This window comes from Trematosphaeria pertusa (genome assembly GCF_010094035.1).
Source record: "Trematosphaeria pertusa strain CBS 122368 unplaced genomic scaffold BU26scaffold_1, whole genome shotgun sequence".
In the NCBI taxonomy this organism is placed as follows: domain Eukaryota; kingdom Fungi; phylum Ascomycota; class Dothideomycetes; order Pleosporales; family Trematosphaeriaceae; genus Trematosphaeria; species Trematosphaeria pertusa.
In genome coordinates, this window is record NW_022987212.1 from 4,199,378 (window position 1) to 4,221,692 (window position 22,315).

The 22,315-nt window shown below is 55.1% G+C and overlaps 10 protein-coding genes across 10 annotated transcripts; 5 read left to right on the forward strand and 5 right to left on the reverse strand.

The window, feature by feature from the left end:
• Positions 1-729: 729 nt before the first annotated feature.
• On the reverse strand, positions 730-2,924 carry BU26DRAFT_36586 (uncharacterized protein). Its single transcript, XM_033822520.1, has 4 exons — positions 2,660-2,924; positions 2,124-2,581; positions 1,724-2,062; positions 730-1,674 (listed from the first exon to the last, which is right to left on the reverse strand). The coding sequence occupies exons 2-4, from the start codon at positions 2,512-2,514 to the stop codon at positions 983-985; spliced, it is 1,422 nt and encodes a 473-aa protein (XP_033692132.1). The 5' UTR covers positions 2,515-2,581; positions 2,660-2,924; the 3' UTR covers positions 730-982.
• A 1,424-nt stretch (positions 2,925-4,348) lies between these two features.
• On the forward strand, positions 4,349-4,786 carry BU26DRAFT_558541 (uncharacterized protein; the record flags this gene model as incomplete). Its single annotated transcript, XM_033832576.1, has 1 exon — positions 4,349-4,786. The coding sequence occupies one exon, from the start codon at positions 4,349-4,351 to the stop codon at positions 4,784-4,786; it is 438 nt and encodes a 145-aa protein (XP_033692133.1).
• A 4,201-nt stretch (positions 4,787-8,987) lies between these two features.
• Positions 8,988-9,535, forward strand: BU26DRAFT_546273 (uncharacterized protein; the record flags this gene model as incomplete). Its single annotated transcript, XM_033831828.1, has 1 exon — positions 8,988-9,535. Exon 1 carries the CDS (start codon positions 9,167-9,169, stop codon positions 9,533-9,535), a length of 369 nt encoding a protein of 122 aa, XP_033692134.1. The 5' UTR covers positions 8,988-9,166.
• A 466-nt stretch (positions 9,536-10,001) lies between these two features.
• BU26DRAFT_546274 (uncharacterized protein) lies at positions 10,002-12,527 on the reverse strand. The gene is made up of 3 exons (XM_033831829.1): positions 12,361-12,527; positions 12,243-12,299; positions 10,002-12,190 (listed from the first exon to the last, which is right to left on the reverse strand). Exons 1-3 carry the CDS (start codon positions 12,456-12,458, stop codon positions 10,441-10,443), a joined length of 1,905 nt encoding a protein of 634 aa, XP_033692135.1. The 5' UTR covers positions 12,459-12,527; the 3' UTR covers positions 10,002-10,440.
• A 396-nt stretch (positions 12,528-12,923) lies between these two features.
• On the forward strand, positions 12,924-14,956 carry BU26DRAFT_558544 (uncharacterized protein; the record flags this gene model as incomplete). Its single annotated transcript, XM_033832577.1, has 2 exons — positions 12,924-13,653; positions 13,848-14,956. The coding sequence occupies 2 exons, from the start codon at positions 12,924-12,926 to the stop codon at positions 14,954-14,956; spliced, it is 1,839 nt and encodes a 612-aa protein (XP_033692136.1).
• A 510-nt stretch (positions 14,957-15,466) lies between these two features.
• Positions 15,467-17,310, reverse strand: BU26DRAFT_546275 (4-coumarate-CoA ligase-like protein; the record flags this gene model as incomplete). The annotated part of the gene is made up of 3 exons (XM_033831830.1): positions 15,467-16,503; positions 16,554-17,120; positions 17,214-17,310. The coding sequence occupies 3 exons, from the start codon at positions 17,308-17,310 to the stop codon at positions 15,467-15,469; spliced, it is 1,701 nt and encodes a 566-aa protein (XP_033692137.1).
• On the reverse strand, positions 17,267-19,060 carry BU26DRAFT_473858 (uncharacterized protein). Its single transcript, XM_033825482.1, has 2 exons — positions 18,539-19,060; positions 17,267-18,486 (listed from the first exon to the last, which is right to left on the reverse strand). The coding sequence occupies exons 1-2, from the start codon at positions 18,897-18,899 to the stop codon at positions 17,732-17,734; spliced, it is 1,116 nt and encodes a 371-aa protein (XP_033692138.1). The 5' UTR covers positions 18,900-19,060; the 3' UTR covers positions 17,267-17,731.
• A 175-nt stretch (positions 19,061-19,235) lies between these two features.
• BU26DRAFT_473861 (uncharacterized protein) lies at positions 19,236-20,165 on the forward strand (the record flags this gene model as incomplete). The annotated part of the gene is made up of 1 exon (XM_033825483.1): positions 19,236-20,165. The coding sequence occupies one exon, from the start codon at positions 19,236-19,238 to the stop codon at positions 20,163-20,165; it is 930 nt and encodes a 309-aa protein (XP_033692139.1).
• BU26DRAFT_513844 (uncharacterized protein) lies at positions 20,150-20,995 on the reverse strand. The gene is made up of 3 exons (XM_033827704.1): positions 20,899-20,995; positions 20,721-20,845; positions 20,150-20,667 (listed from the first exon to the last, which is right to left on the reverse strand). The coding sequence occupies exons 1-3, from the start codon at positions 20,910-20,912 to the stop codon at positions 20,501-20,503; spliced, it is 306 nt and encodes a 101-aa protein (XP_033692140.1). The 5' UTR covers positions 20,913-20,995; the 3' UTR covers positions 20,150-20,500.
• On the forward strand, positions 20,967-22,207 carry BU26DRAFT_36970 (uncharacterized protein). The gene is made up of 3 exons (XM_033822524.1): positions 20,967-21,744; positions 21,805-21,988; positions 22,061-22,207. Exons 1-2 carry the CDS (start codon positions 21,241-21,243, stop codon positions 21,859-21,861), a joined length of 561 nt encoding a protein of 186 aa, XP_033692141.1. The 5' UTR covers positions 20,967-21,240; the 3' UTR covers positions 21,862-21,988; positions 22,061-22,207.
• Positions 22,208-22,315: the final 108 nt, after the last annotated feature.

Below are 22,315 nucleotides of genomic sequence, written 5' to 3' on the forward strand. Positions count from 1 at the left end.
GTCGCCTTCACGGTGGTCGCGTTCGTAGTACGAGACACTAGCCTGCTATCAGAAAGAGCCCCGTCTACTAAGCGCGCGTTGGGTTGACATGGCTCAACATTTAACGCGCGACTTATTGCTGCCCAACAACAGCGAACGATTTCGGAGGTGTCCGGTGGTGGTGGTGGTAGAAGCAGCATGAGAATCTTGTTGCTGACATGTAGTCCTGCTAATTTCGAGCGAGTCGCTTACGGTCTTGTCGTGCGGTACAAGCTGTGTGGAGTATTTGAGATAATTAGCATGGGGGAACCTAGACGAGGAATGAGACAGCGCGCGTGTCGGAGGTACTTTTTTCGTGGGGACGCGCTGATACGATATTGCTTCTGGGGAGCGCGACGCGCACCTAAAAATCGAAGAATTCCCTGGAGCACACGCGTAACGTGTCTGGAGAATGCCTGTTCGCAAATGCTAAATTCGCTCGCTTTACACGATGGATGATCGTCATCTATCTTACAAGCGCAGATAAAACAACCGAATGCCTGACCTCGGAAGCGGTCGCAGCTCTATTCGTACATGCGTGTTCCGAGGTAAATGAGAGGAAGTATATGCCGCGGAAATCGAATATGCGGTCATTACGAGCTCGAATCGCGAGCGGTGAGGTCGGGCAAATGGCAAATGGGGAGGGGAATTGGAAGGTGCCGTTCTCTCTCTGCTACGAGACGTTCCGGTCGAGGAATTATCGATCGCTGTCGCGTCCGACGTGAAGGCGCCCTCCCCGTCCCTCCGTGACCGGTCCATTACTTTTCTGATCCATGGTCCATTACCCAATCCGCCATATGCCTCGTAGAAAATCCATCCTGAAGTCCGTCCTTTTGCCCTAGAAACCGTGGTGAAAGTCGCAAACAAAACCCGCCGAAGCGCTCTATAAACTCCGATGAATGAAGTGTCGAATGGTGAAATGCCGTCCAGAATAAGCCGCAGATGGAAAAGTGAAGTTTCGACGCTATGGCCCAGAGTAGAACTGCTGGATGCCATGATGACTGTATGATATCGGAGGTCCGCCTTCTTCCTGCACCTGGTCCAATTGCCCTGGCTCGTGATACCACTGCCCACTCATCGAACGACTTGGCGCAGGCATTTCATGGCCAGGAGCTGGAGCTGGAGCCGGACCGCCTCCGTATGGGTTCCAGGGTGTTGGGTAGCTGTACTGTTGGTTCGGAAGGATTGGCGCTGAAAGAGGTGCCGACGTATGGCCTCCTATCGAGCTCGAACGTAGTGTCGAAGGACTCGTGTCTATCGTCGACGGGTAGGGATACGGTGAAGTCCGGCGAGGATAGTCGTGCTGCTGGATGCCAAGCCCGGGATTTGAATACTGCTGGGGAATCCCTTCGATATTCCCATAAGACATGGATCTCGTAGGAGGCTGGAAGCCCGGTGCTCCCCAGTTATGACTATCCGGTTGCCCTCCATAGGACATCGTAGAGGAGGTGCTCATGGTAGCCGGGGTATGTCCACCGGAGACATTCGATTCACTGCCGTAAGTCGAATTCGCGGTGGAGGGAGATGGCCGCCAGTACCCGCTGGAGGAAGAGGGGCTTTCCGCGACAGAAGTGGAAGGTAGAAAGCCCGGGGCAGGTGGCCATTGCGTGTCGATTGCATGAGGATAACCGTAGGGAGGTTGCTGTTGCATCGGCACTGGGACCATTAGCACACAATTTGCAATTTGCATGTTTCGCATACTTACCACCACTCGAAGGTGGAACATGGTGGGGTTCGACTTCTGGGTCGCCAGGTACGCCGTATCTCGACACTGGGTTCCCAGAGACTGGTCCATTGAACGGCGGACGGAACTCGTCTATTTTCTCCCCGGACATGGACGGAGGGTGCCGGGGAGAAGAGGTAGCAGACGCTGACGCGCCTGGGTTCACATCCTTGATTGCGCCAGTTTGGGGGCGCGGGTTCTCGGGGTTCTGGTCAACAGGATAGAAGTTGCATTCCTTCTTCAGTCGAATGCAGTTTGCGCAGCGACCTGTGGGCTCGTCGTTGGCAACGAGGCATCGAATCTTCCTTCGTCGACAGTGGCCTGTGGTTTCCCACGTCAGTGACTTGCTCTTGCGACCACGCCTCTTCAGCGTCTTGCTTACCACATGCGACCGAAGTTCGATGGTACCCGAGCTTGTTGCGCCGCTTGTCGCTCGTCGGCGACAGCTCGCCAGTAGTCCCAAGAGCCAGATTGCGCATATGCGGCGTTGAGGAAGATCGTCGAATCGCTGTCGTCGTCTTGTCTTTGGAGGGCCGTCTCTTCTTGTGGGCCGGCTGCTGTGGCGAGGGAAGAGCAGCCTGGGCGGGTAGGGTATGGTTATATTCGTGACGGTCCTCGGAGGTGTGGATAGAAGTAGTTGGTGCAGACAAGCCGACTCCAGTGGTTTGGGTCAAAGGATTATAGGACATTGCGTTACTGACAGGTTGCAAAAGCAACGCTTGATCTAACCTAGAAGCAACTTTCTTCGCACGGCGCTCCACCCCGACAGCCATAGGCGGCGCAGAGCTCTCGCGCTTCTCGAGTACGACCACACGATGCCACAGAGCGCATTGAAGGGTCCTGAGAATATTAGCATGGGAAGGTTGACGCTAGGAAGTGGCCGCGCAACGGCATATGAAAGAACGGCAGTCCACATACCTAGGCTGTCAGGCGCGGGAGTTTCCCAAACGTTGGAGCCCGCACGACCAGATCTTGTCTGTAGTCGGGAAGTCACTGGCGGGGACGGTTACGGGCGATCAACCATGCCGTGGGATCTTAGGCGCTCGATTCTGCAGGTAGAATCCGACAGCTAGGGCCAGACAATGGCGTGGTCCCGGGACCAGCGATGGTGAGGGCCAAAGAGGGGGCAGTGAGGCAGTGGAGCACCGTACCTTTTCACTGTCTGGGTACACACGCGGCGCCCACCACCATTCGGAACCGGAGGAGGCGCATTCGCAATCAGCAAGATGACAGGTGCCAAAAGCAAAGCATGCAGATGACGAAAAGAATTAGGGACAAAAATGAAATTTTGCGAGCAGCTGTTTGGCTGAGTGTCTGGATGATTAAAAGTGGCGAAGGGCAAACCACCACCACACGCTAGGCCAGTCGCGTTGGTGCGCCCATTCACCACAAGATTGAGCAGGCATCCTGGCGGCTTGGCCTCCAGAGGACGATCTTGCGCCGGTCTGGCAGGAGGTTGAGGCCAACCCTGCACTGTTGGCGGTGGGCGCTGGAGCCAACTGATGTGCGGGATGGATGAAGGGAGTGTGCACAGGCCACGGCCGTGCACGCAGGCCAGTGGGACCCTCGGAGGTCTTTTTACGCACCGTCGATGCTTGGCCTGGCTGTCACCAGGCGAGCGGCCAGCTTGTTGCGGTAGCGCAGCCGCGAGGGGAGAGCGGCGTGGGCGTGGGCGTGGCACGGCGATTGCTGGAGCTTCGCGCGCCCTCGCGAACCCCCATACTCGCGCAGCTCCCGCAACCGTCGTCTGTAAGGGGCCGCCTAGCCAGCATCCAGCATCCAGGCGGCAGCTGGGCCGACCGCGCGATGGTGGATGTTAATTTAGACATGCTCTGTGCGCGCGAACGGTGACGGGGGGAGGCAAGCCCGCAGCAGGGGCCCTCGACGCTCTCCACAAGAGTGCCCAGGTGTTGACCAATTTGAGATGACGGCGCCCCGGTGGATGGAGGAATTTCATGCTGGACGCAGTGCCGACGGGCTCGACGCTGGGGCGGCCAGGCTGGCAGCGCGGAGAAAAACGCACGAATGACGGCAGTGCGCTGGAGGGCAGTGGTGACGTTGGCGCCAGGAACGTCGCAAGAGCTGATCGCATTCTTCGCAGCGCGCGCCGTCGGATGGTGCCATCATCCATCATCGACGGCGCAGGGATGCGGCCGATGGAAACACGGCGCGCCGTCAGTGCATGATGCTGCGACAGATGGCTGCGAAACGCAGTCCTTCTCCACACGCGCTCATCTCGCTACCGGGGCCCTGAAAAGCCACAGCTTCATTTCACAACTGGCAAACGTCATGGCGGATGTGAATCGCGCTGCATGGCCAATCTTCCGCAAAGTAGGCGCCGCGTTACACAGCAGCTGTCACTCGATGTCACTGGCCGGCCGCGATTGTCGTACGTGATGGGCGTCGGTTGGTTAATGCGTGGAGACAGTTCGACCCGGCGGAGTGGCTTAGGAGTCGTGCATGCATGACGTTCGCGCAGTCAGTGGGACTGCTGGGCGTCCTCAACGAGCGCAGTTGCACGTGGGCACCGCCTGATGCGTGCGAGGTCACTGGTCGTCGGCGAAGGGTGAATGTCAACACTGGCCCTCGGCTCTCCAGCGACCACACATGGCAGTCCGTCCTCACGAGCTGCAGAGGCAGTCCGAGGAGCTCCTGCGACAGATGGGCGTCCTGCTAGCGCCCTCTCCTTGCATCTGCCACTGGCGCGCCATCGACACGACGCCGCTTTCTTTTTCCTCTCCAATCGACCGCGCGATGTCCAATGGGCCACCATATCCCACGTTCCCCCCAGCGTCCGCCGTCCGCGAAGCTGCTCTGCTGTCATCACAGCGCGCAGCTGGCAGCTCGACGCGACGCGGCCATGTCCCTGCAGCGCGAGCTAAACCCGCTGGTGGTGACGACTCGGTACTGGCTCCCTGGGGATTCCGGGTCCTCGGTGTTGAGCCATCGCGGCTCCAGCAGACAATTTCCATAAATGAGGCTCCAGCAGCAGCAATCCTTGGGGTCCCGGCCTGGGACCGGGCCTGCGCCGCGCATTCTGGCTAAATGACCAGCTGCACGCGAAACGTGGGCCTCCGATCGATCCGCATCTCACAAGGCTCCACGAGAACCAAGATTGTTGATCACGCATCAGGAAGTTTTTGTTCTTCAACAACGCCTCGCCAGGGGGCGGCCAGCGATTCGCGATCAGGCTTTCCGCGACGTTCCCCTCCCGGGCTCCCGAGCGAGGCTGCGGCGTGCGGGCCATGACCGCCCTTGGCCTCGGCCCGGGGCTTCATTTGCGCAACCTGCCGCCCCGTGCGGCACTTTGAGCATAATCGAAATAGCAGGAGATGCGCCTCCGCCGTCGCTAGCTGCGATGGTGTGGCAGCAGCCAGCGGCAACGGTGGGCGGGCGCGGTCCACCCTAAAAATACGCCGCCGAACAGAAGTGCTATCGAACAGATGCTCCAAACATCGTCTTCTGACACCTTCCCAAAGGAGATATCAATCGCTGCATGCTCGCATGTGCATACATGCATACGATTGCGGCGTTTATAGGCGCGACCAGGGGCCCGCGAGAAACCCCCATCTTTGCGAACCCCCCATACCTCCGCTATCTCCAACCCCTTCGGTGGGAGATTGATATCGGTTGATGGGTTTCAGGGACCGACTTTCGTATTCTGGTATGCGCAGCCTGCATGCCTGCACTCCACATCGATTGCGGTATCTGCTGCTGATTCTTTTATTAAGAGGGTTGTGTCAATACGACCACGTTTGAAGCCAGCATGTCACTCCTGCAGCACCACGTTTCCGCACGTGCCTCCCCTACCTACTGTTCTACGCCGTCAGCACTTGGCATGTCTATTTCCACTCTCCGTACGACCGACCGTGCCACACCACCAATCTAGCTTCCAGCGCTTGCAGACTGTCATCCACGCGCATAGCGCTCCTATCCTAACTATTTCCCCGGTCAAGACGGTCATCCATCGCATAAGACGTCAATTTAAGTGCCTGCAACCCCGGCGTCTCCTGGAAAATCGCAACCCAGTCCGGCGACGGCATCGTGGACCCGTCTTAATGAAGCTCGTGAGCTTCCGAGTCTCTGCATATTGCACTATGAGTCCGCTCGCCAACGCGCGTGGATGCCTGCGCCCGCCAGAGATCAACATGCAAAATCCTCCATTCTAGCAGAGACACTTCGGAACACGAACCACCGCTTCAAAAATGGATCGCCTTTCGTAGAAGGATCCCCTCACCTATGCAATGAGACATCATCCCGCCAGTGTTTGGTACGATCCGCTAACGAGGTCAGCATAGTCGGATCGCTTGTTTTGAATTTACGAAGTCACCGGAGCGCATTAGTGAATACTCTCGGTTCAGTTATAGTAGGGCGATAGCGACTCCTGGCCGGGCCTTCCATCCAGTCTATGCAGGGTTGACGATGGTCCCCATTCGTCCTCTCCCCTCCCTCCTCCGATTTCGACCCAGCAACGGCCAAAAAGCATATCGAGGGCTCCGTCGTGTCATGGGAATTCCGTTTCAGCATTCTCGTCTCACCGGGCTAGCTCCTGTGCAATCTTGGTACACTTCGCTTCCCCACCACCCGTTAGCACCGAACCTACGAGCCTGTCCGGCTATGGTGCCCTACTAGCAAATGCCCAAGGACAAGGCTTCACAGGGCTCGAGCGAGCACACGGTGATTGCTCTGGTGCTGAGTGCGACATTTCGCATTCTCCGTCATGATCCCCATTTCTGGGCTCTGGCTAGAGCTCGGGGCGTCCGAAGATATAGCTAGCGGGCTTTGGAGCCATACTATCGCCCAAACTAAAGGATCCAGCGCCCTGGGATCCTCAAGACCTAGTCGCGATGGGCGATGGGAAATGGTCGACGCAAATACGGTAGACTATCTCATGGCTTCTACGACCGCCTTATGCTGAGCTTGTTGAAAATTGCACTGCATCCAAGTGCTACTGGGCCAAGTATTCTTCCAGTTGAAGTCTGCTCGTTCGTTCTTTGGTCAATCCTGTCTATACCACCGCGCATCACCTGTTCTCTAAAATGTGCCCACGTATTCGCATCTTTCCAACCGAGTCGCTTTACAAACCCTGGCCATGAGAACGATATCTTGGCAGGGCTGAGCGGAATCCGGCAATCTTGGCATTCTCCGCCGTCTTCCCCAGATCATCGGAGATTTTAGAGACATGCAGGGCTCGCGTTGCAGGAATAACGTGTGCCCCACGTGCAGCCGCGTTACTGCGTCGGGCCTCATCCAATTGGGCACAACTGTAGTGGAACACGCCAGACAGCGCCTCCGACCCGGACCTGAGCGTTCCACGAACCTGTTCGAGGAAAAGTGGTATGCAGCGTGTGGACACGCCGGCGTGCTCACGACCGACATAAAAGAGAATGCTTAAACACACCTCGAGGGACAAATCTCGCTTGGAGAAAATAAATCCGGCCGATACCCAATCTGTCTCTCGATCCCTATACCACCGAATATCCACCGTAGTCGCAATCTCCACTAAGACCATCCATCTCTAGTATCGCCATGTCGCTTCACTTGTCCTAGAGTCCCCGGCCCCGGTACACGGTACATGCCGAAGTCCATACCGACGCATCACGCCTCACACTAGCATTACGCCGGAACGCCGAAGAAAGGCCCCAACCCAACCCAATCCCTCACCACCGAGCGGCGGCATTAATTTACGCGCCTCTTTAGCTTCTCCAGCCAAGCCCGACAGCCGCCCCATGGTGAAGCAGTCGACTGATCATCACCGGAGCATGCTCCGTCGAACGCCGCGCCCGGTACATTGAGGCACGACGCCGTCACACTTTGCAAGCACCGTACCTCCCCGGCCCAACGGCCAAATCTTCGCGGAATTTTCCGCTGATGGGCTAGACTAGACTCGCCGTCCTCCGGTAGGGGGTTGCAACCTGGGGTTTAGAAGCGTGCTAAGGGATGCTGAAACAGCGGCGCGGAAATGCTTGAGATTGGATCTGATATGCGAGATATGTGGTTGCGGTCCGCTCGGTTAGGGTGACGTCGGTAGCGCGGTTTGTTGAGGGTACCTGTTGAGATGCTTGATTTCCCGCGGATGGAGGTTTGACGGGGTGGAGATGGACGGCGTTATGAAGGTGCGGAGAGTGGCCGTTAGCTGACATTTTAGTGTAGGGACTGTCTGGGTACGCCGGCCTTTACTATGCGTCTAGCGTAGCGTAGCCTATAGAGTCGCTTTTTCCAAACAGGATCCAAACGTGAAATCTACTGAATGGGGAAGAAGGTGCGTGTAAGCTTTCTCACCATGACTTTGGCTCGTCTTGTCTGGCCGTAGCTTTCGCTGATGGCGTATAGGGTGGAAGCTACTATCAGCAAACTTTTTCGCTGCCCTTCATTCGCTTCTCGACCCTTTCCACCCGGAGAAAAGCAACACAGCAGTCTCAGCGTCCTTCTTGAGGCCAGAGCTCTGCGCCCCTGCGCTCAAGTTCAGGAGGCAGTGGCCCTGCATCGCCAACTTACAAGAAAAGAGTCTGCGCACTAGCTCTATTAGACAAATATAGGATCTCTCGCTCAAGTTTATAGAGCGCTAAAGCTTCCTTCAACGCTGCTCGCACTCTCCTCCCCACGCATGTCCATGGTCTCCGGCTCAACCCTCTTGCTGACACTCCGAGCGTTCTCCGAAGGATTGTCATGTTGGTGATTCCAAATCACCCGCTCGGACTTCACTCCTTCGCAGCAAACACAGGGCAGCACAAGATCCTCCCATTGGGACAGTTGCAGTGCACATAATTCTAATAGTCACCTAAGCTTAGAGCGACATGGGCGTTCGACGGAGAGAAGCCCAGCGGCGCCCTAATCTCAAGCGTCAACACTCAACACTCTCGAAAAGAGAGAGAGAGAGAGAGAGAGAGGGAATCAGACAACTCATTTGGAGTTGCTGACGGGCTCACTTATTATCCATCAGCGATGACAGGATCTGCACCATATAGTTCGCACACCCTCACGGAGTGGAATTCTCCAGATAGAATCGACAACAGCTACCCGTCGGTCTCCACGGGCGCGTACAATGGGACGTATAATCCGGTGAGTCAAATCTTCCTTGCATGGCGAGCCCTTAGATCCGGAGAATTCCCTACCTATCGCAAGACGCAACCTCTCCGCATTTTCGGCACCTTCGGCTCTTAGAACCCTACCCGAAGATCTTGTATCTTATTCCCGATTAGTCCTCCCACGCCCTTCACATTATCGCATCAAACATCTATCTCACCAACATCAACGCAATGTAAGTTCCCTGCCTGAGATCGTTTCGGAGTTGTTTAACTGCTCTTCTGTTTTTCCCGCCATGCTGCGCGGTCGCATATCGCTCCACTCTCCTCCCAACCATGACGTACTACTCCCATCCTCACCCCCAAAAGAATCCCCAACGCGCGAAGTAATAACACCGCCATGCACGTGGACATGGGTCCTCATAACATCATTGTGTCCAGTGAGACAAACCCCGAGATACAAGCGGTCATTGATTGGGAATTCGTAGCTAGCGCACCATATGCATCGCTTCACCGAACTATTGAGATGCTCTTCCATAAGCCTGCTCCCAATGGGTTTGGACCGGAGTACGAAGACGCTGATGAACTCCGCGAAGCTTTCTGGGCAACTATCCCTGACCGGAAGCAGCGGGACCAAAGTGAGTGGTTCAGGTTCGGCCTGTTCATGAAATCTGAATGGAGACCGAAAGACGTGCCCAAGGATAAGATGCAGAACTTTTGGACGGATAATATTCGGGTTGTTGGGGACATTTTGAACAAGTATGCGTAGCGGTGGTCGGTATAGAGTATTGTGTGGTTGACGCTCGTTGAGAGATGCCGGATGCTCTTGGTGCTAGTCGAGCTATTGCTAGTATGGTTTGTCCGGCCTTCGACGCTCGCTCTTGGGCTTCTCTGTATGTCGCTTGCGGTGGTGTCAGGACTTCCCGTCTGGTTAAATAGTATGGAGGACAGTTTGCACTATCCTAAAGGAAAGAAGAACCTAGTAACTTGCAAAGTTCTGGCAGATGTTGGTTATATACCTAATATCCAGGAATAGTTCGTATTTTGCTGTTCCTACAGCAGACCTACATATATAACATTGAGCAGTTGCTTAACGGGTACCTTATAGCATTAGAATAATAAGCGTGGCATGGAAGGCGTGGGATAGAGTTCTCTTAGCGAGATGTGGGTGTGGCTCAGAAATGGGCCACGGGGGAGACAAAACCGACCTCTTTACAACAGTTACATCTAACTTAGGCATTCAGATGAGTGAATTCTATTCAGCTGCTAACGCAAAATCTGGGATAATTTGAAGTAGAAAATTTCCGCCTGCTTATCTGGAACCCTGTTCGCTTCCAAGCTGTCTTCGCAAATCCCTTTCATTTTCGCTGTCCGCTTCTAGCTCTACAGCTAACTCTGGAGATGGAGAACCTGCTTGGACTTGAAGAACTGCGCCAAGCTGGCTTTTCTAACCGTGTGCGCATGATCTTCAATAGTTTTGATAATACAAGGGGACCTAGAGTCACGTGTACGTCAGTATTGAAGCTCCAAGGCCTATTTTGTGGCACCCCGTCGGTCACAAAGACTGGCGAAGTTGTGCTCGCTGAGATTCGTTGCCTCTCTTCCGAAACGGTCCTGAAGCCGAGGAAAGCAACCCGAATCATATCAAGGACGATAGTAGATATAGTGCTGTCCTCATGAATAGGTTCGGCCCCTCTTCGATGTACCCTGCGGCTTCGACGTGCGACGTTGACTAGCCATTTCAGTGCGGGCTCGCTTCCCTTTGCGCTTTCTTGACAGTGTTGATAGCGAAGGTGTCGGTGTCTGTGCTAGCGTAGTGGCTGTAATTGCGGCATCCAATCTCGCTGCTCTTTCCGCGATCCTGACACTGCGGCGTAAAGGTTTAGATGTTCGCGACTGATCTGAAGAAGCTTGCCTATTCCCCTTCCGAGGTTTGCGTTCTCTCTTTGGTGCAGGTGTTCCCTTGGTTAAATTTGGATCTCCTGGATTAGATACTGCGTTGTTTGAGAGACTCGCGGTGCGCCTTGGCCGCTTAGAGGGTTGCTCTTGGAAACTGACAACAGCGGGTGCAAGTTGGTCCGGGTTGGGCCCGCTCACACCTTCACCGCGGCTCTGCTCTTGGGAATTTTCATGGAGCTCTTCTGATCGATTGCGGTTGCGTTTAAGCACGTTCTTTCTACCGCTCTTGTCCGAGCCACATTCGTTCGATGGATTCAGCTCGGCCTCAATCAAGGGAATTTGCTGAAGCATCCATCGCAGCAGCACGTCATGGTGCTTTGCATTCTTCTTGGTAATCCGGTAATCCTCTGTCCGCTGAATGAATTCGGTAATGCAATCACTGCGTCTCTTAAGCGACTCGTATTTAGCCTGTGTCGTCTCCAACTTAGATCGCGCTGCTAACAGCCGTTGTTGAAGTGTCTGTGGGGAGAGTTTGGACTGCCCTTTGGCTATAGTTGTCTCCGCCGAGGACACAGCTAACTTCGCAGATTGCATAGCTTTCTTAGCTATCTCCTTTTCACCCGCGTCCTGAAAGGTGGTATCGATATTGCATACGACTTCCTCCGTCTCCCCAGGCCTTAGCACCTCCGAGTCAACGAGCTTCTTCCAAGCATTGTCGTGCCGTTTCTGGTGACTCCTAGTAATACCTATATAGTAGTCGTACCACCAGTACTCGTAGCCAAGATATTCGATCCAGGTTGTTATCTTGTCCTGCCGGGCGGCATCCTCGTCAAGCTGGAATAGCCGCGTGAATCCATGCCTCTCCAGTCGTTCTTTCAGCGCTTCGGTATACTCCGGAAAGCCCTGCTGGCCTATTGTTTGCCCCTTGCGCCTGATGAATCGTTGCCATGGCATGTACGATGTGCCGAGCCGTACATAGTTGTCATATTTCTGATACAGCTGCCAGTGGTGTTCCCACCGCTCTTCAGAGATTCCCGGGTCTGACCTCCCGGGGGACTCGAAACTCCTCATCTTACGTTCCTCGTCCCAAAGGCTTCGCCAATAATCGTAGCCTCTTTGGCCCCTCGCGAATCGTTGCAGACTCTGGAAATCTTTCCATCTCCACAATTGGGTTTCAAACACCTTCCATTCACCCGGCAGAAGCTCGATGGTGTGCTGTGCCTTTTCCTGCCAAAATGACAGGATCTCGCGGTATTCTCCAGGATCCTTGACAATATCTTCAAGCCGACTCAGCGGATGTGAAGGACGGCCGCCATCGTCAACAAGCATCTTATAGTACCCTGTCTGGCGTCGCAGATCCTCGACATATTGTTCACCCTCGGTCAAAGGTGGTTCAGTTGTTGCAGAGGACGGCGATCGGCGCGATCGCTCTCGGTCGGCGGATACGTCCTGAAGTAGGGCGGCAACTTGATCAAGATCGATAGGGTGGGACTCGGCTGTTTCGCTCATGCGGCGTGTCCGGTCTCTGCCCATTGTTATTAGAAGACGGTGGACGAATAGGCTGGGAAGGCGATTACCTTAATCTCTGAATGAAATCGTCCGGGAAGTTCTCTGGATCCTCAACCTCGACGATCCTGCACCTTGGGTTAGCAAGCCGGTAGGAGGGCGATGCCATGCAAGAGGACTCGCCCTCACCTTCCGTTCTCTGCCAGATACCGATCAAGTTCCGTATCGCTATAAGCGGCGATGTCGCGAGCGAACAGTTTCGGTGCCGATGCTTCGGAGGATTCCATAGCTCGTGTGCGCAAAAGGTGCAGAGGAAATGGACTGAAATGGATGCGGACCAGGAGTTGGTGTTGAAGTTGAAATGTATCAAAGGGCCTGCCTGCCAGTGCCAAGCACGCGACAAAGCCGGAGGCGGGGAAATATCACGTGCAGCCTGCGACGCCTAACCCAAGATAGTGCTAGCCCCGCACACTTTCCTGGCGTCTCGCTGCGACGGCAGGCCACAGTGGCACACCTTGGTTGCGCGGAACAAGCTGCAGCTCGCTGCCATGGCAGGCCACAGTGGCACACCTTGGTTGCGCGGAACAAGCTGCAGCCGGGCTGCTGCAGGTTGATTGGGCATGAGGGTTCTTTTGTTTGCACATCTGCATTACGTCCAGCCCCCATCTACAAAAAGTCAAAGGCGGACCTCCCATCCCCAGCCTTACTTGCCCAAACTTCCTCTGTCGTTAGCAGGAAGACTCGTTGCGATGATGGAAGACTTGATCGCTTGCTTGTATCCATTTGAACGTAGTCGCCGTGCGATCGAGGTGATCGAAGACCCCGTCAACAGCCCCGCAGACCGCCCTCGGCGCGTTGATGCGACGCGACAATCGCCTGAGCTGCAGGGCAGGCAAAGCAGCGAAACAACCGCTCCACCGGACGATGACTACGACGACAAAGTCCAGCCCCAGGATCGTGGTCCCGGACTGGAGTTGAGGTTTAGCCACAAGCTTAAAGGCGGCCTCGGCATTGTCTTTGGCACCAACAGGAATAGCTGCGACATTGTCCTCCCACATCTTCCCGGCATCAGTCGCCGACATTGCTACATCACTTTCGATGACCAACGCCGACTGATTGTGCGAGATATCTCATCTTACGGGACCATTGTCACGTACGACCGCAAGGGGAGAGAGAGACGCAGCAAGTTCAAATGGATCATAGGCGGCCACCAAGTCCCTGACAAGACCGAGACAATCGTCGTCGAAATCCTTCCAAATCTCAAGTTCCAGATCTTCGTCTCCAAAGATCATCTACATCCAGATCTGTTCTTTGACAACGTCGGCCAATTTCTCGGGGTCGCCACGAATAACGAGCTAGCATTTGGTGCTTTGGGCCTCAAGAGCGCAATCTCAACAGCTGCTCCCAGCGGGAGAGACACCCCCCAACCAAAGGCCTATTCTTCTGAAGCGAGGAAAGCTCGGCGAAGGGTCATTCGGGGTTGTAAGTCGTGTCTGGGATGTCAGTACCGGATTGGAATATGCTTCTAAGAAGTGCCGCAAACCCCATGCATTCGACTGGAGAAGGGAGGCTGATGTAATGCGTAATATCTCGCATGTAAGTATTAATATAGCTCTAGAAATTGTTATACTTATTGTATTACTAGGAGCACATTGTTAAGCTATACTTAACATTAGACGAGCCGAACCCTCAGTTATTGCTAGAGTATCTTCCGCTCGGAAACCTTGAGCATCAAAATCACCTACAGGCCGTCTCTGAGAGCGATGTTTGGAATCTGCTTCGTCAAAGCTCTTTAGCTTTGTCATACCTTCATGCTCAGATGCCACCTATCGTCCATCGAGACATCAAACCGGAGAACATTCTCGTCTTATCCCGTAGTCCGTTTCACGTCAAGCTATCGGACTTTGGCCTAGCAAAGGCAGGCAGCTATTTGGAAACTCAATGCGGCACGCTCGTCTATGCTGCTCCTGAGATTGCTCAATACTGTCGCCCAAACTCTATCGGAAGCCCTAGATACACGTGTGCCGTTGATATTTGGTCTCTTGGCGTTGTTGTCTTCCAGTACGGTTGTGGTCTCCCAGAATATAGTAGGGAGTCGCAACTATCCTGGTGTGAACAGATCGTCGAGGAATTGAAGGACTGGGACTCCGATAGCCTGCTTGATATTTTATTGGGTATGCTGGTCATAGACCCAAAGCAGCGGTATTCAGCTAAAGAGTGTTTGGAAAGAGCATCGGAGCCAGAGGCGCCTCAAACACCGACACCAATGCGTTACGAAAGACAACAGCGTGAGATTGGACAGTCCGACCTACCGGCCCTTCACCCCACTGCCTTCCGGCAAGATGATCACTATTTTCGAGACTCCGAAATCCAACGGTACATAAGATCACAGGCCGGCCGGTGTCCCGGTTCGCCCGATTTCGAAGGCGATATACGACGGCAAGACTCCTCGCGCTCTATCCAGGACTCTGAGATCCAGGGATACGTCAGGTCAAAGATCTCGCGTCATTCTGGCGCGCCTGCCTCTGAAGACGATGAAGAGTCGCTGGCCTTCACCCAAGACGCTGGCAAAACAGAGGCCCAGCCCCGTTCCGTTTCGCCGACAATCGTAGATAAGCGAAAGGAATCAACGGCGACATCATCTTCATCTGCAAGACGCGCAAAACGCACTGTCGCAAAAAGTTCACTAGGTCACTTGCAATACGAAGAACCCGGGGTTGCTCAAGATCCGCAAAATGACCCAAATCATGCAGGACACGGTGAGCAGAATAACAGTCTGGGGTAGGATGCTTTTGCGCCGGGCGCCAATGCCCAAGGCTCAGTGAACGATGGACAAGGCGCGGAGAACTCTGGCTATTGGCCACGCCCTCCGTGTCCCATGGAATGGGGGATTTTGTCGAACATGATGAGCAAAACAGTCCAGAACGGGATGCTTTTGCGCGGGCTTGGCCGAACCATGAAGAGCGCGTTTGGACCGATAGCTTTATCGCAGCATGCCTGCTAGAGGAAATACGTAGAGAAGCCTAGATGGCTAGATGGTGCGAAGCGAATAAAAAAATTCCTATCCCTGAAAACCGATTGCAGTATAGTATAATGCCTGCTATATTGACTTACGCTTTACTACATACGGAGTATGTAGTCACGGAACGTAACTTAGTGCCTTCGAAACCACGTCGTAATCATACCTAGGTACTCCCCCTCATGGTTTCCGCTGGTATAGCTGCCTACGAAGCAGGTGACGCGAGACATTTAATGTATACGCCATCCATTCTTCCCAGTCACTACTCTGCATCCCCTACAACCTCGCGCCCCTCTCCCTCCTCGCCCGCACCCTCAAATCCTTCCTCAAAATCTTCCCACTCGCACTCTTCGGAATCGCATCCACAAACACGACACCACCCCTCAACTGCTTATGCCCCGCCACAGTCTCCCTCACATACCGCATAATCTTCTTATCAGAAATCTTCTTCGTGCCCGCCACCACATACGCCCGCGGCACCTCATTATGCCCGTCCTCCGTCTCCACGCCGATGACCGCAGCGTCGAGGATATCCGGGTGATTAACGAGCAGCGCTTCGAGCTCGGCAGGCGCGACCTGCAGCCCCTTGTACTTGATGAGTTCCTTCTTGCGGTCGACGATGTAGAACAGGCCGTTGCGGAACTCGGCGACGTCGCCGGTGTGGAACCACTCGCCGGTAAAGGCCTCTGCGTTCGCCGCCTCGTTCTTGTGGTATCCTTTGCAGACCACGGGGCCCTTGACGAGCACCTCGCCCGGCTTCCCGGGCTCGACGTCTTTCCCCTCGTCGTCTACAATGCGCGCTAGCATGTTGGGAATGAGTGGCGAGACGGATCCAGTGTCGTCCGTCATCCCGAATGGCATTACGGTCGCACTCCCCGTCGTCTCGCTCAAGCCCCACGTCTGGCTGATGAAGCAGTCTGGACCGCCTAGCTTCGCGCTCGCCGCGTGCTGCAGGTCCTTCCCCAGCGGCGCCGCACCGCTGACTGCAATCTCCAGCGTCTTAAATTGGTCCGTGACTTCGGGGCTCTTCGCGATCAGGAGGTAGATTGGAGGCACGGTGAAGAAGAAGGTGATGCGGTATTTCTTGTTATACGCTAGGAACTCCGGGAACGAGAAGCGCGGCATCCAGTACACGGGGCCGCCCATGTAGAAAGGGTTGATGAGGTAGCCTTGGATGCCTGCTATGTGCGCGGTGGGCAGATGAGCGAGGGTGCGGTATTCGAAGTTGGGGTTTGACGAGGCTATCCAAGATTTGAACATGTCGCCCGGGATGACTGCTTCAGCAACTACGTTGCGGTGGGAGAGTTTCACGCCTGGTCGTTGTTAGCAGACTGGGATAGAAGATATCTGGGGTTTGGCTTACCCTTGGGCAGTCCAGTGGTGCCGGAGCTGTAGATCAGGATAATCAGGCTATTGTCCAGCGTCTCCCTATCGGTGATTCTCTCCCACGGCAACCTCTGACTCTCGTCGATTAGATTCAGGCCTAGCTGCCCATCCGCCTGGACAGCCCTCAAACTCCACTCCCTTCCCTCGCTCATCACCAGCACTCTCCCTCCACCATTCCGTCCCCAGCCCGCCTTCTCAGCCGCCTTGACAGCGACATCCCTAGTCGCTTCGACAGAGCACAAAATCCTACTTTCGGCACCCTCTATTTGCTTGCACAGCTCACTAGCAGTACTCGCAGCTGAGGCAGCGGAAAACACGCCACCGGCTCCAAGAATGCCATAGCAGAGCACGGGGAGGAGATAATTGCCAGTTGAAATGACGGACACAATGTCTTTGCCACCCCCGTTCGCCCCGATCTCGAAGTGCCTGCGGAGAGCTGATGAAGTTGCTTCTGTGAGGGTGCGCGCTCGGGAGACGGTTAGAGAGAGGGTGGGGTCTGCGGCGGAGACGTGAATTTCGGTGTCGGGTTTAGCTAAGGAGTGGTCTGCATTTGTGAATAGTTAGAATCACAGAGTGGGTTGCTAGAATTGTCACGTGGTCAGGCGTTGCGGATGCCTGCGATCAAGCAGTTACGCACCAAATAGGAGCGTCAGGATATCAACATCCGGAATAGGATACGTCTTAGAAGCCCTATAGATGATCCCCTCTGAAGTCCTCTCTACTATTGTAGCCATCTTGTGTAAAACTGAAATCCAGAGGCAGCGTCAACAGGGTTGGGAGCGACGACGAGAAATCGACAAATCAGAGGTGAGGAGCGAGATGCGAAGGCCTTCCCGTTCAATTATCGTATAAACTACGGCGGAAACCAAATATACAGCCAGATGCTTAGAGCAGGAACCGCGGCTCTTCCCCTCCTCAAAGCTGAGGTTCCTCGGGCGCGAATCAGGCGCGCCATGGCGATCATCTCGGCAACTTTGTGATGTCAGTGCTGGCGAGTCAGTGGCAATATCAACGCCTGCAGGCGCATCCGGAGCACGTGAGGACTTCATTGTGTGGATCCATGGATGCAGACATGACCATTATTTTCCGATGATGCAGTTCTTGCGCTTTGGTGGTAATGTCGAGTTGCTGATGGGAAGCCCCACACATGGATGCTCAGCCTCTGCGTTTGTTCGAGTGGACTTCATCACCCTCTTCGGCTACATGATCATCCACGTTAGTATCCTCATCGTGAAGCGGAGTTGATTTCTTCTGGTTGTCCTTCTCCTTCCTCTTTCGTTTATTCTTTCCCTTAGCTTGGTGATTGCTGTAGTTGCCGCTGGCATTCGAAGCCGTCGTAGTAGCGTTTGGGTTACTGAGCGCCAGCTCGATCTGGGCAGCGCGTTTGGGGATTGGATGATTTTCCTTCAGCAACTGCAGGTACTCTCGCGTGCGCTTCGTATGTTCAACCTTCGTCATGATCTTCCAGTCGTCAGGTTTTCCGGTGTCCCTCCACTTCCTCCACACGTCCTCATGCATGACATTTCCGCTGAGGACAACGAAAGCGCAACTGTTGTACAAGGTATGGACTGCCTGAATTGGCAGCCACTTTGCCTTAATCTGCCCATGCTCTTTCAACCAGTGTGCGACCTTTGCTGGAGTCTTGCACAAATGGCGTATATGCGGTTCGACGTAGATGGTCCGTTGGTCCCAAAAGCTCACCCCTTCATCGTCTACCACGCTGAATGAGTTGTACGGGATAAATGAGAATGGATACGTGGAGGGCCGGCGGCGGACATAGAAGCCGTTGGCGGAGAGCTCAAGTGTGGGACTTGAATGCTCCCGGATCGCTTGTCGCAGGAGGTTTTGGGTAGGTTGGGGCTTGAGATTCGAGATGTGTGGATGCTCGAGGATCGCTGTGAGGTGAATGACTGTGTGGATGGTCAGATCAGCCTCCTAGAGAATACGGGGGTCAGAATCTACATTTCTCCTCGCCATCCACAAACCTATATCGCTCTTTGAGCCACGCCACGCCCTCTGGGTCCTGATGCGCGTAATCTGTGAAGATCAACTCGACCCCCGCAGCCAATTGAGCAAGGAACTCCGGCGTTACGGGTATGCTGGTGAACCTAGATCCTTGGGAGATGGGTTGCTTGTGGTTAACGCGTTCTTGTTGTTGCGGAGCTGGTGATGTCGTACTTGTCTTTTCCATGGCGTTTATGAGGGCTTCCTCATTGGTGATGCTGGCCTCTTCGGCGGTTTGCTCCGACCGTTGTTGCTTCTGCGGCTTCGGCTTCTGGCTTTCTTTGACGCCCTTCAGCCTGAGAGCTCGTGGGACGAACATGTTGAAGTTCAACACGCGTCAGGGCGCGGGCTCGGATGTTGCAGTATGGGCGGCATGAACCAAGCGAAAGCGAAAGGGAATGCGATGGCCGCTATCGGACTGGCTGAGAGTGAGAACACGGAAAGGTAACTAACATCGCGGCGCGCGAGCGGTCCGATGGTCCAGGGTTGGTTACCGAGTGAAAGCCGCATCGCGTCATCACGAGCTTTGGCGGGTCCCACTTTTCGCCGTCTTGGCATCCAGAACTTTGGGGCATTGCAGCGCCAACCTCACCACATCACAATACTGGATCTAATCGCTCACATACTACGGAGCAACGCCTTACCAACTACCACAATGGCGAAAGAGAAGAACTTCAACCCCGTCCAAGAGCACAAGAAAGCGGAAAAACAGAAGCAGATCAAGAAGCAAAAAGCCCAGCTCCAAGCGCAGCGCACCGAGAAGTTCGCCCGCCGCAACCCCGCCCGGATCCAGCGCGACATCGATGCCCTCAAGGAAGCTGCACAGAGCGGGTCACTGCGACCGCACGAGAAACAGAGACTCGCGGAGCTAGAGAAGGACCTGGCGGCGGTGAACAAGGCGAGGGCGGCGCTAGGGGACAAGGCACCGCAATTCAAGCCCCCGAGGATAGATGATCGCGGCGATCGCGGCGGAAGAGGCGGGAGTGGACGAGGAGGTGTGCTGGGTAAGAGGTCGAGAGACGGGAGCTGGAAAGGGCGCGATGGAGAGGAGAGCAGCGATACGGATTCTGACGTTAGAAATATCCCCATGCCGAGAGACACACCTCCACCGATACCGCGACGACGAGGACGGGATTCGCACGCGGAAGAAGCGCCTCCAGAGCCCAAGAAACCGACACTTGTCTACGAAGCCGCGCCACAGGTCCGCAATCTGCTCAAGGAAGCTACAAAGTTCATGCCCGCCTCTGTAGCCCAGAAAATGAAGCTAGCCAAGGGCGAAGGGCGGCTACTAGAGCCCGAGGAGTTCGACAAGCTGCAGAAGGAGGGATATATGAATATCGCGAAAGTTGAGGCGGAGGCGGAACCGGAGACGCACACAGATCCAGAGCTGGAGGAGTTCTTGAAGACACAGGGAGTGGATACAGTGGCACATAAGGCTGCCGAGGCCGCGGTTCAAGAAGCTGAGCACCACATGATCGAGGCTGAGGCGAAGGGCGGGATGGGGGATGTAGTATCGGAGGGCAGAGTAGCAGAGAACAAGCTTCGGCATGTGGAGATTGAAGAGGTGGAGGATGAGGATTTGTAACGGCTGGAATGAGAAATCCGTGATTGGGCAGTGGTTTTACCAAGAAGCGAATGAACGTGACCGCATGTGAAGATGGTGATGAGTAAAGATCTCAAAAGCCAAGGCTTAGGGTAGCAGAGCATTGCAGTCAACGCGACGTCAACGATTAAGAGAACAGCAAAGATCACGAAGCAACATCACAGAACGAGGGGAATCAAGTCAGGTCAAGACACCATGTTCATTCGTCAGACTTAGGGTATAGTGATACATGTATCCACGAATCCTCCATTCTCAAAGCCATAATCGAAGAGAAGGCTCATCAAGCGGACTCAGCCGTGCGCATCGAGCGAAACCGTCTATTGCTTGCTGCCAGTGTTGCCGGAGAAGGTGTCCTGGACGGACTGGGCGGCATTGCCGAGGGTCTCCTGGGTGGACGCGAGGATGCCCTTGCCCTGGTTGGAGGCATCGTCGCCGCCAGATCGGGTGGCGTCACCGACCTTCTGGGTCGCGGACTTGTTGCCCTCTGCGAGGGCTGTTAGCAAGGTGAAGGTGGAGTGGAAAGAGCGAAGAACGTACCAGGCTGGACAGCTCCGGCAGCGCGGTCGTACACGCCCGAGGCGCCCTCCTTGGCCTGGTCGAGGGTGGACTTCTGGGAGTCGGGGGTGGCCTTCTCCTTAGCCTGCTCGCCGAGACCCTTGCGACTGCGACGTGTTAGCAAGAGACCGAGGCGTACAGCGGGGTCGACAGTGCTCACCCGATGTCAGACATGTTGGTTGTTGGTTGGTTGTTGGTTGGAAGGGGGTTTGAGGGTTTGCTTGTGGTTGAAGTTGTTCGAAGAGTTCAGTTGTAGTGTGGTGATGGAGGAGAGAAGGTCAAACGGTGGCAGACGTGTTTATATACGGGGTAACGCAGCGGGAAGGAGTCACGCTCGCGCTGTGAGTGCGGGCGCGCCTACGACACTGGTACGTCATGGGCCATCAAAGGCAGCGACGACGGCCCAAGAGGCGTTGAGGCCTGGAAGCGGCGTTCACATGAGATCTGCCGGGCGGTGAATGCACGATTACCGCCACAGACAGCCACGATTGGTCGATCGCTGATGCGAAATTTGCCTTTTGCATGGCAAACCGTTGAATTGCGATGGCTCGTGATGCCCCGCGAACCCCGCCGACGTCATGGAGCCGAGAAAAAAGGCTCATTGCACGTGACATTGCGTAGCTCACCGCGTCGCGCCCGGGAGACACGCAATCGCACCAACGTATCCGCTCATCAGTTCGCGTCCCTCCCAAACCTCTACAGCTTCCTGTTCGGTCGCCTCTCATACTTCATCGCGTGCCCACACTGGTCCACGGTAGAGTTTAGTCTTACTCTTGGCTACGTCATTTCTGTTCGCCCACACACCCAAGTCCAGAGTCTTCGCAGAGCCCGCTTTTCGTTTGTCATCGACGGTGCGCCGGCCCACGCTTGCGCTTGTGCGGTCGGATGTCGCGCCCGCGCCTATAATCGTCCGCAGGCCGCTCTTCGAACAGAAGACTTGCGCCGCACGAGAGCACCGCCATGGACCTTGCCGCGGCAGCAAGGCTCAACCCACGAGAATAGCACAGTAGGATTGTTTGACTCGCCAAGAGAAGGAGCTTCTTGTTCCTGACTCTCACTGGCTTAGACATCGAATGAGAGTCTGGCTCTCCGTTTCTGTGTCTCAGAAAACCAGGCGCAGTGAGATGCCTCGCCGAGCAGGAGAACTCACTCGGGTTATTTACACATCCCAAGGCCTGGAGAGTTCGCTGCAGTCACACTAACAATGCCGTCGGAGGGGTGATTCTATCTGCATGCTCCTGCATGAACCAGTAAGTCGAATTACCAGCTTCCAAGAGGGTCGCCATCACATTGTTTACTGCGCTTGCTGACCTCTTCACAAGGTCAGGCCCTCTTATGGGCTGAGGCGATCCTTCCGCGAAGCACTGTGCCACATCACCCAGCTAACCCGCTTTAGCCTGAACCCTGATTCGTCGCCACAGGACCAATGATTTTCCGAGGCCGCCCGACGACCAGCCCCAACCAGGCCTGTTCCTGGCATGTCCGCTCTGTACCAATGACCTCTATAAACATCTACTTGGGAGCGTTTCAGAACCAACAGCGGTCCCTCGAAGAACCCACCTCATCGCGTGCGATAG

Excerpts from the sequence above, each read along its gene's own strand:
- BU26DRAFT_36586 (XM_033822520.1), bottom strand. The coding sequence starts at position 2,514 with ATGGCTGTCGGGGTGGAGCGCCGTGCGAAGAAAGTTGCTTCTAGGTTA. Across the intron at positions 2,063-2,123 it reads TCGAACTTCGGTCGCATGTG|GCCACTGTCGACGAAGGAAG; the intron begins GTAAGCAAGACG and ends GGGAAACCACAG. Across the intron at positions 1,675-1,723 it reads TGTTCCACCTTCGAGTGGTG|TGCCGATGCAACAGCAACCT; the intron begins GTAAGTATGCGA and ends TAATGGTCCCAG.
- BU26DRAFT_546274 (XM_033831829.1), bottom strand. The coding sequence starts at position 12,458 with ATGGAATCCTCCGAAGCATCGGCACCGAAACTGTTCGCTCGCGACATC. Across the intron at positions 12,300-12,360 it reads TATCTGGCAGAGAACGGAAG|GATCGTCGAGGTTGAGGATC; the intron begins GTGAGGGCGAGT and ends CCCAAGGTGCAG. Across the intron at positions 12,191-12,242 it reads GATTTCATTCAGAGATTAAG|AGACCGGACACGCCGCATGA; the intron begins GTAATCGCCTTC and ends AACAATGGGCAG.
- BU26DRAFT_473858 (XM_033825482.1), bottom strand. The coding sequence starts at position 18,899 with ATGTTCGTCCCACGAGCTCTCAGGCTGAAGGGCGTCAAAGAAAGCCAG. Across the intron at positions 18,487-18,538 it reads TGTGGATGGCGAGGAGAAAT|TCATTCACCTCACAGCGATC; the intron begins GTAGATTCTGAC and ends CCATCCACACAG.
- BU26DRAFT_513844 (XM_033827704.1), bottom strand. Across the intron at positions 20,668-20,720 it reads TGCCGGAGCTGTCCAGCCTG|AGGGCAACAAGTCCGCGACC; the intron begins GTACGTTCTTCG and ends CAGCCCTCGCAG.
- BU26DRAFT_36970 (XM_033822524.1), top strand. The coding sequence starts at position 21,241 with ATGCGAAATTTGCCTTTTGCATGGCAAACCGTTGAATTGCGATGGCTC. Across the intron at positions 21,745-21,804 it reads CAACCCACGAGAATAGCACA|ACATCGAATGAGAGTCTGGC; the intron begins GTAGGATTGTTT and ends TCACTGGCTTAG.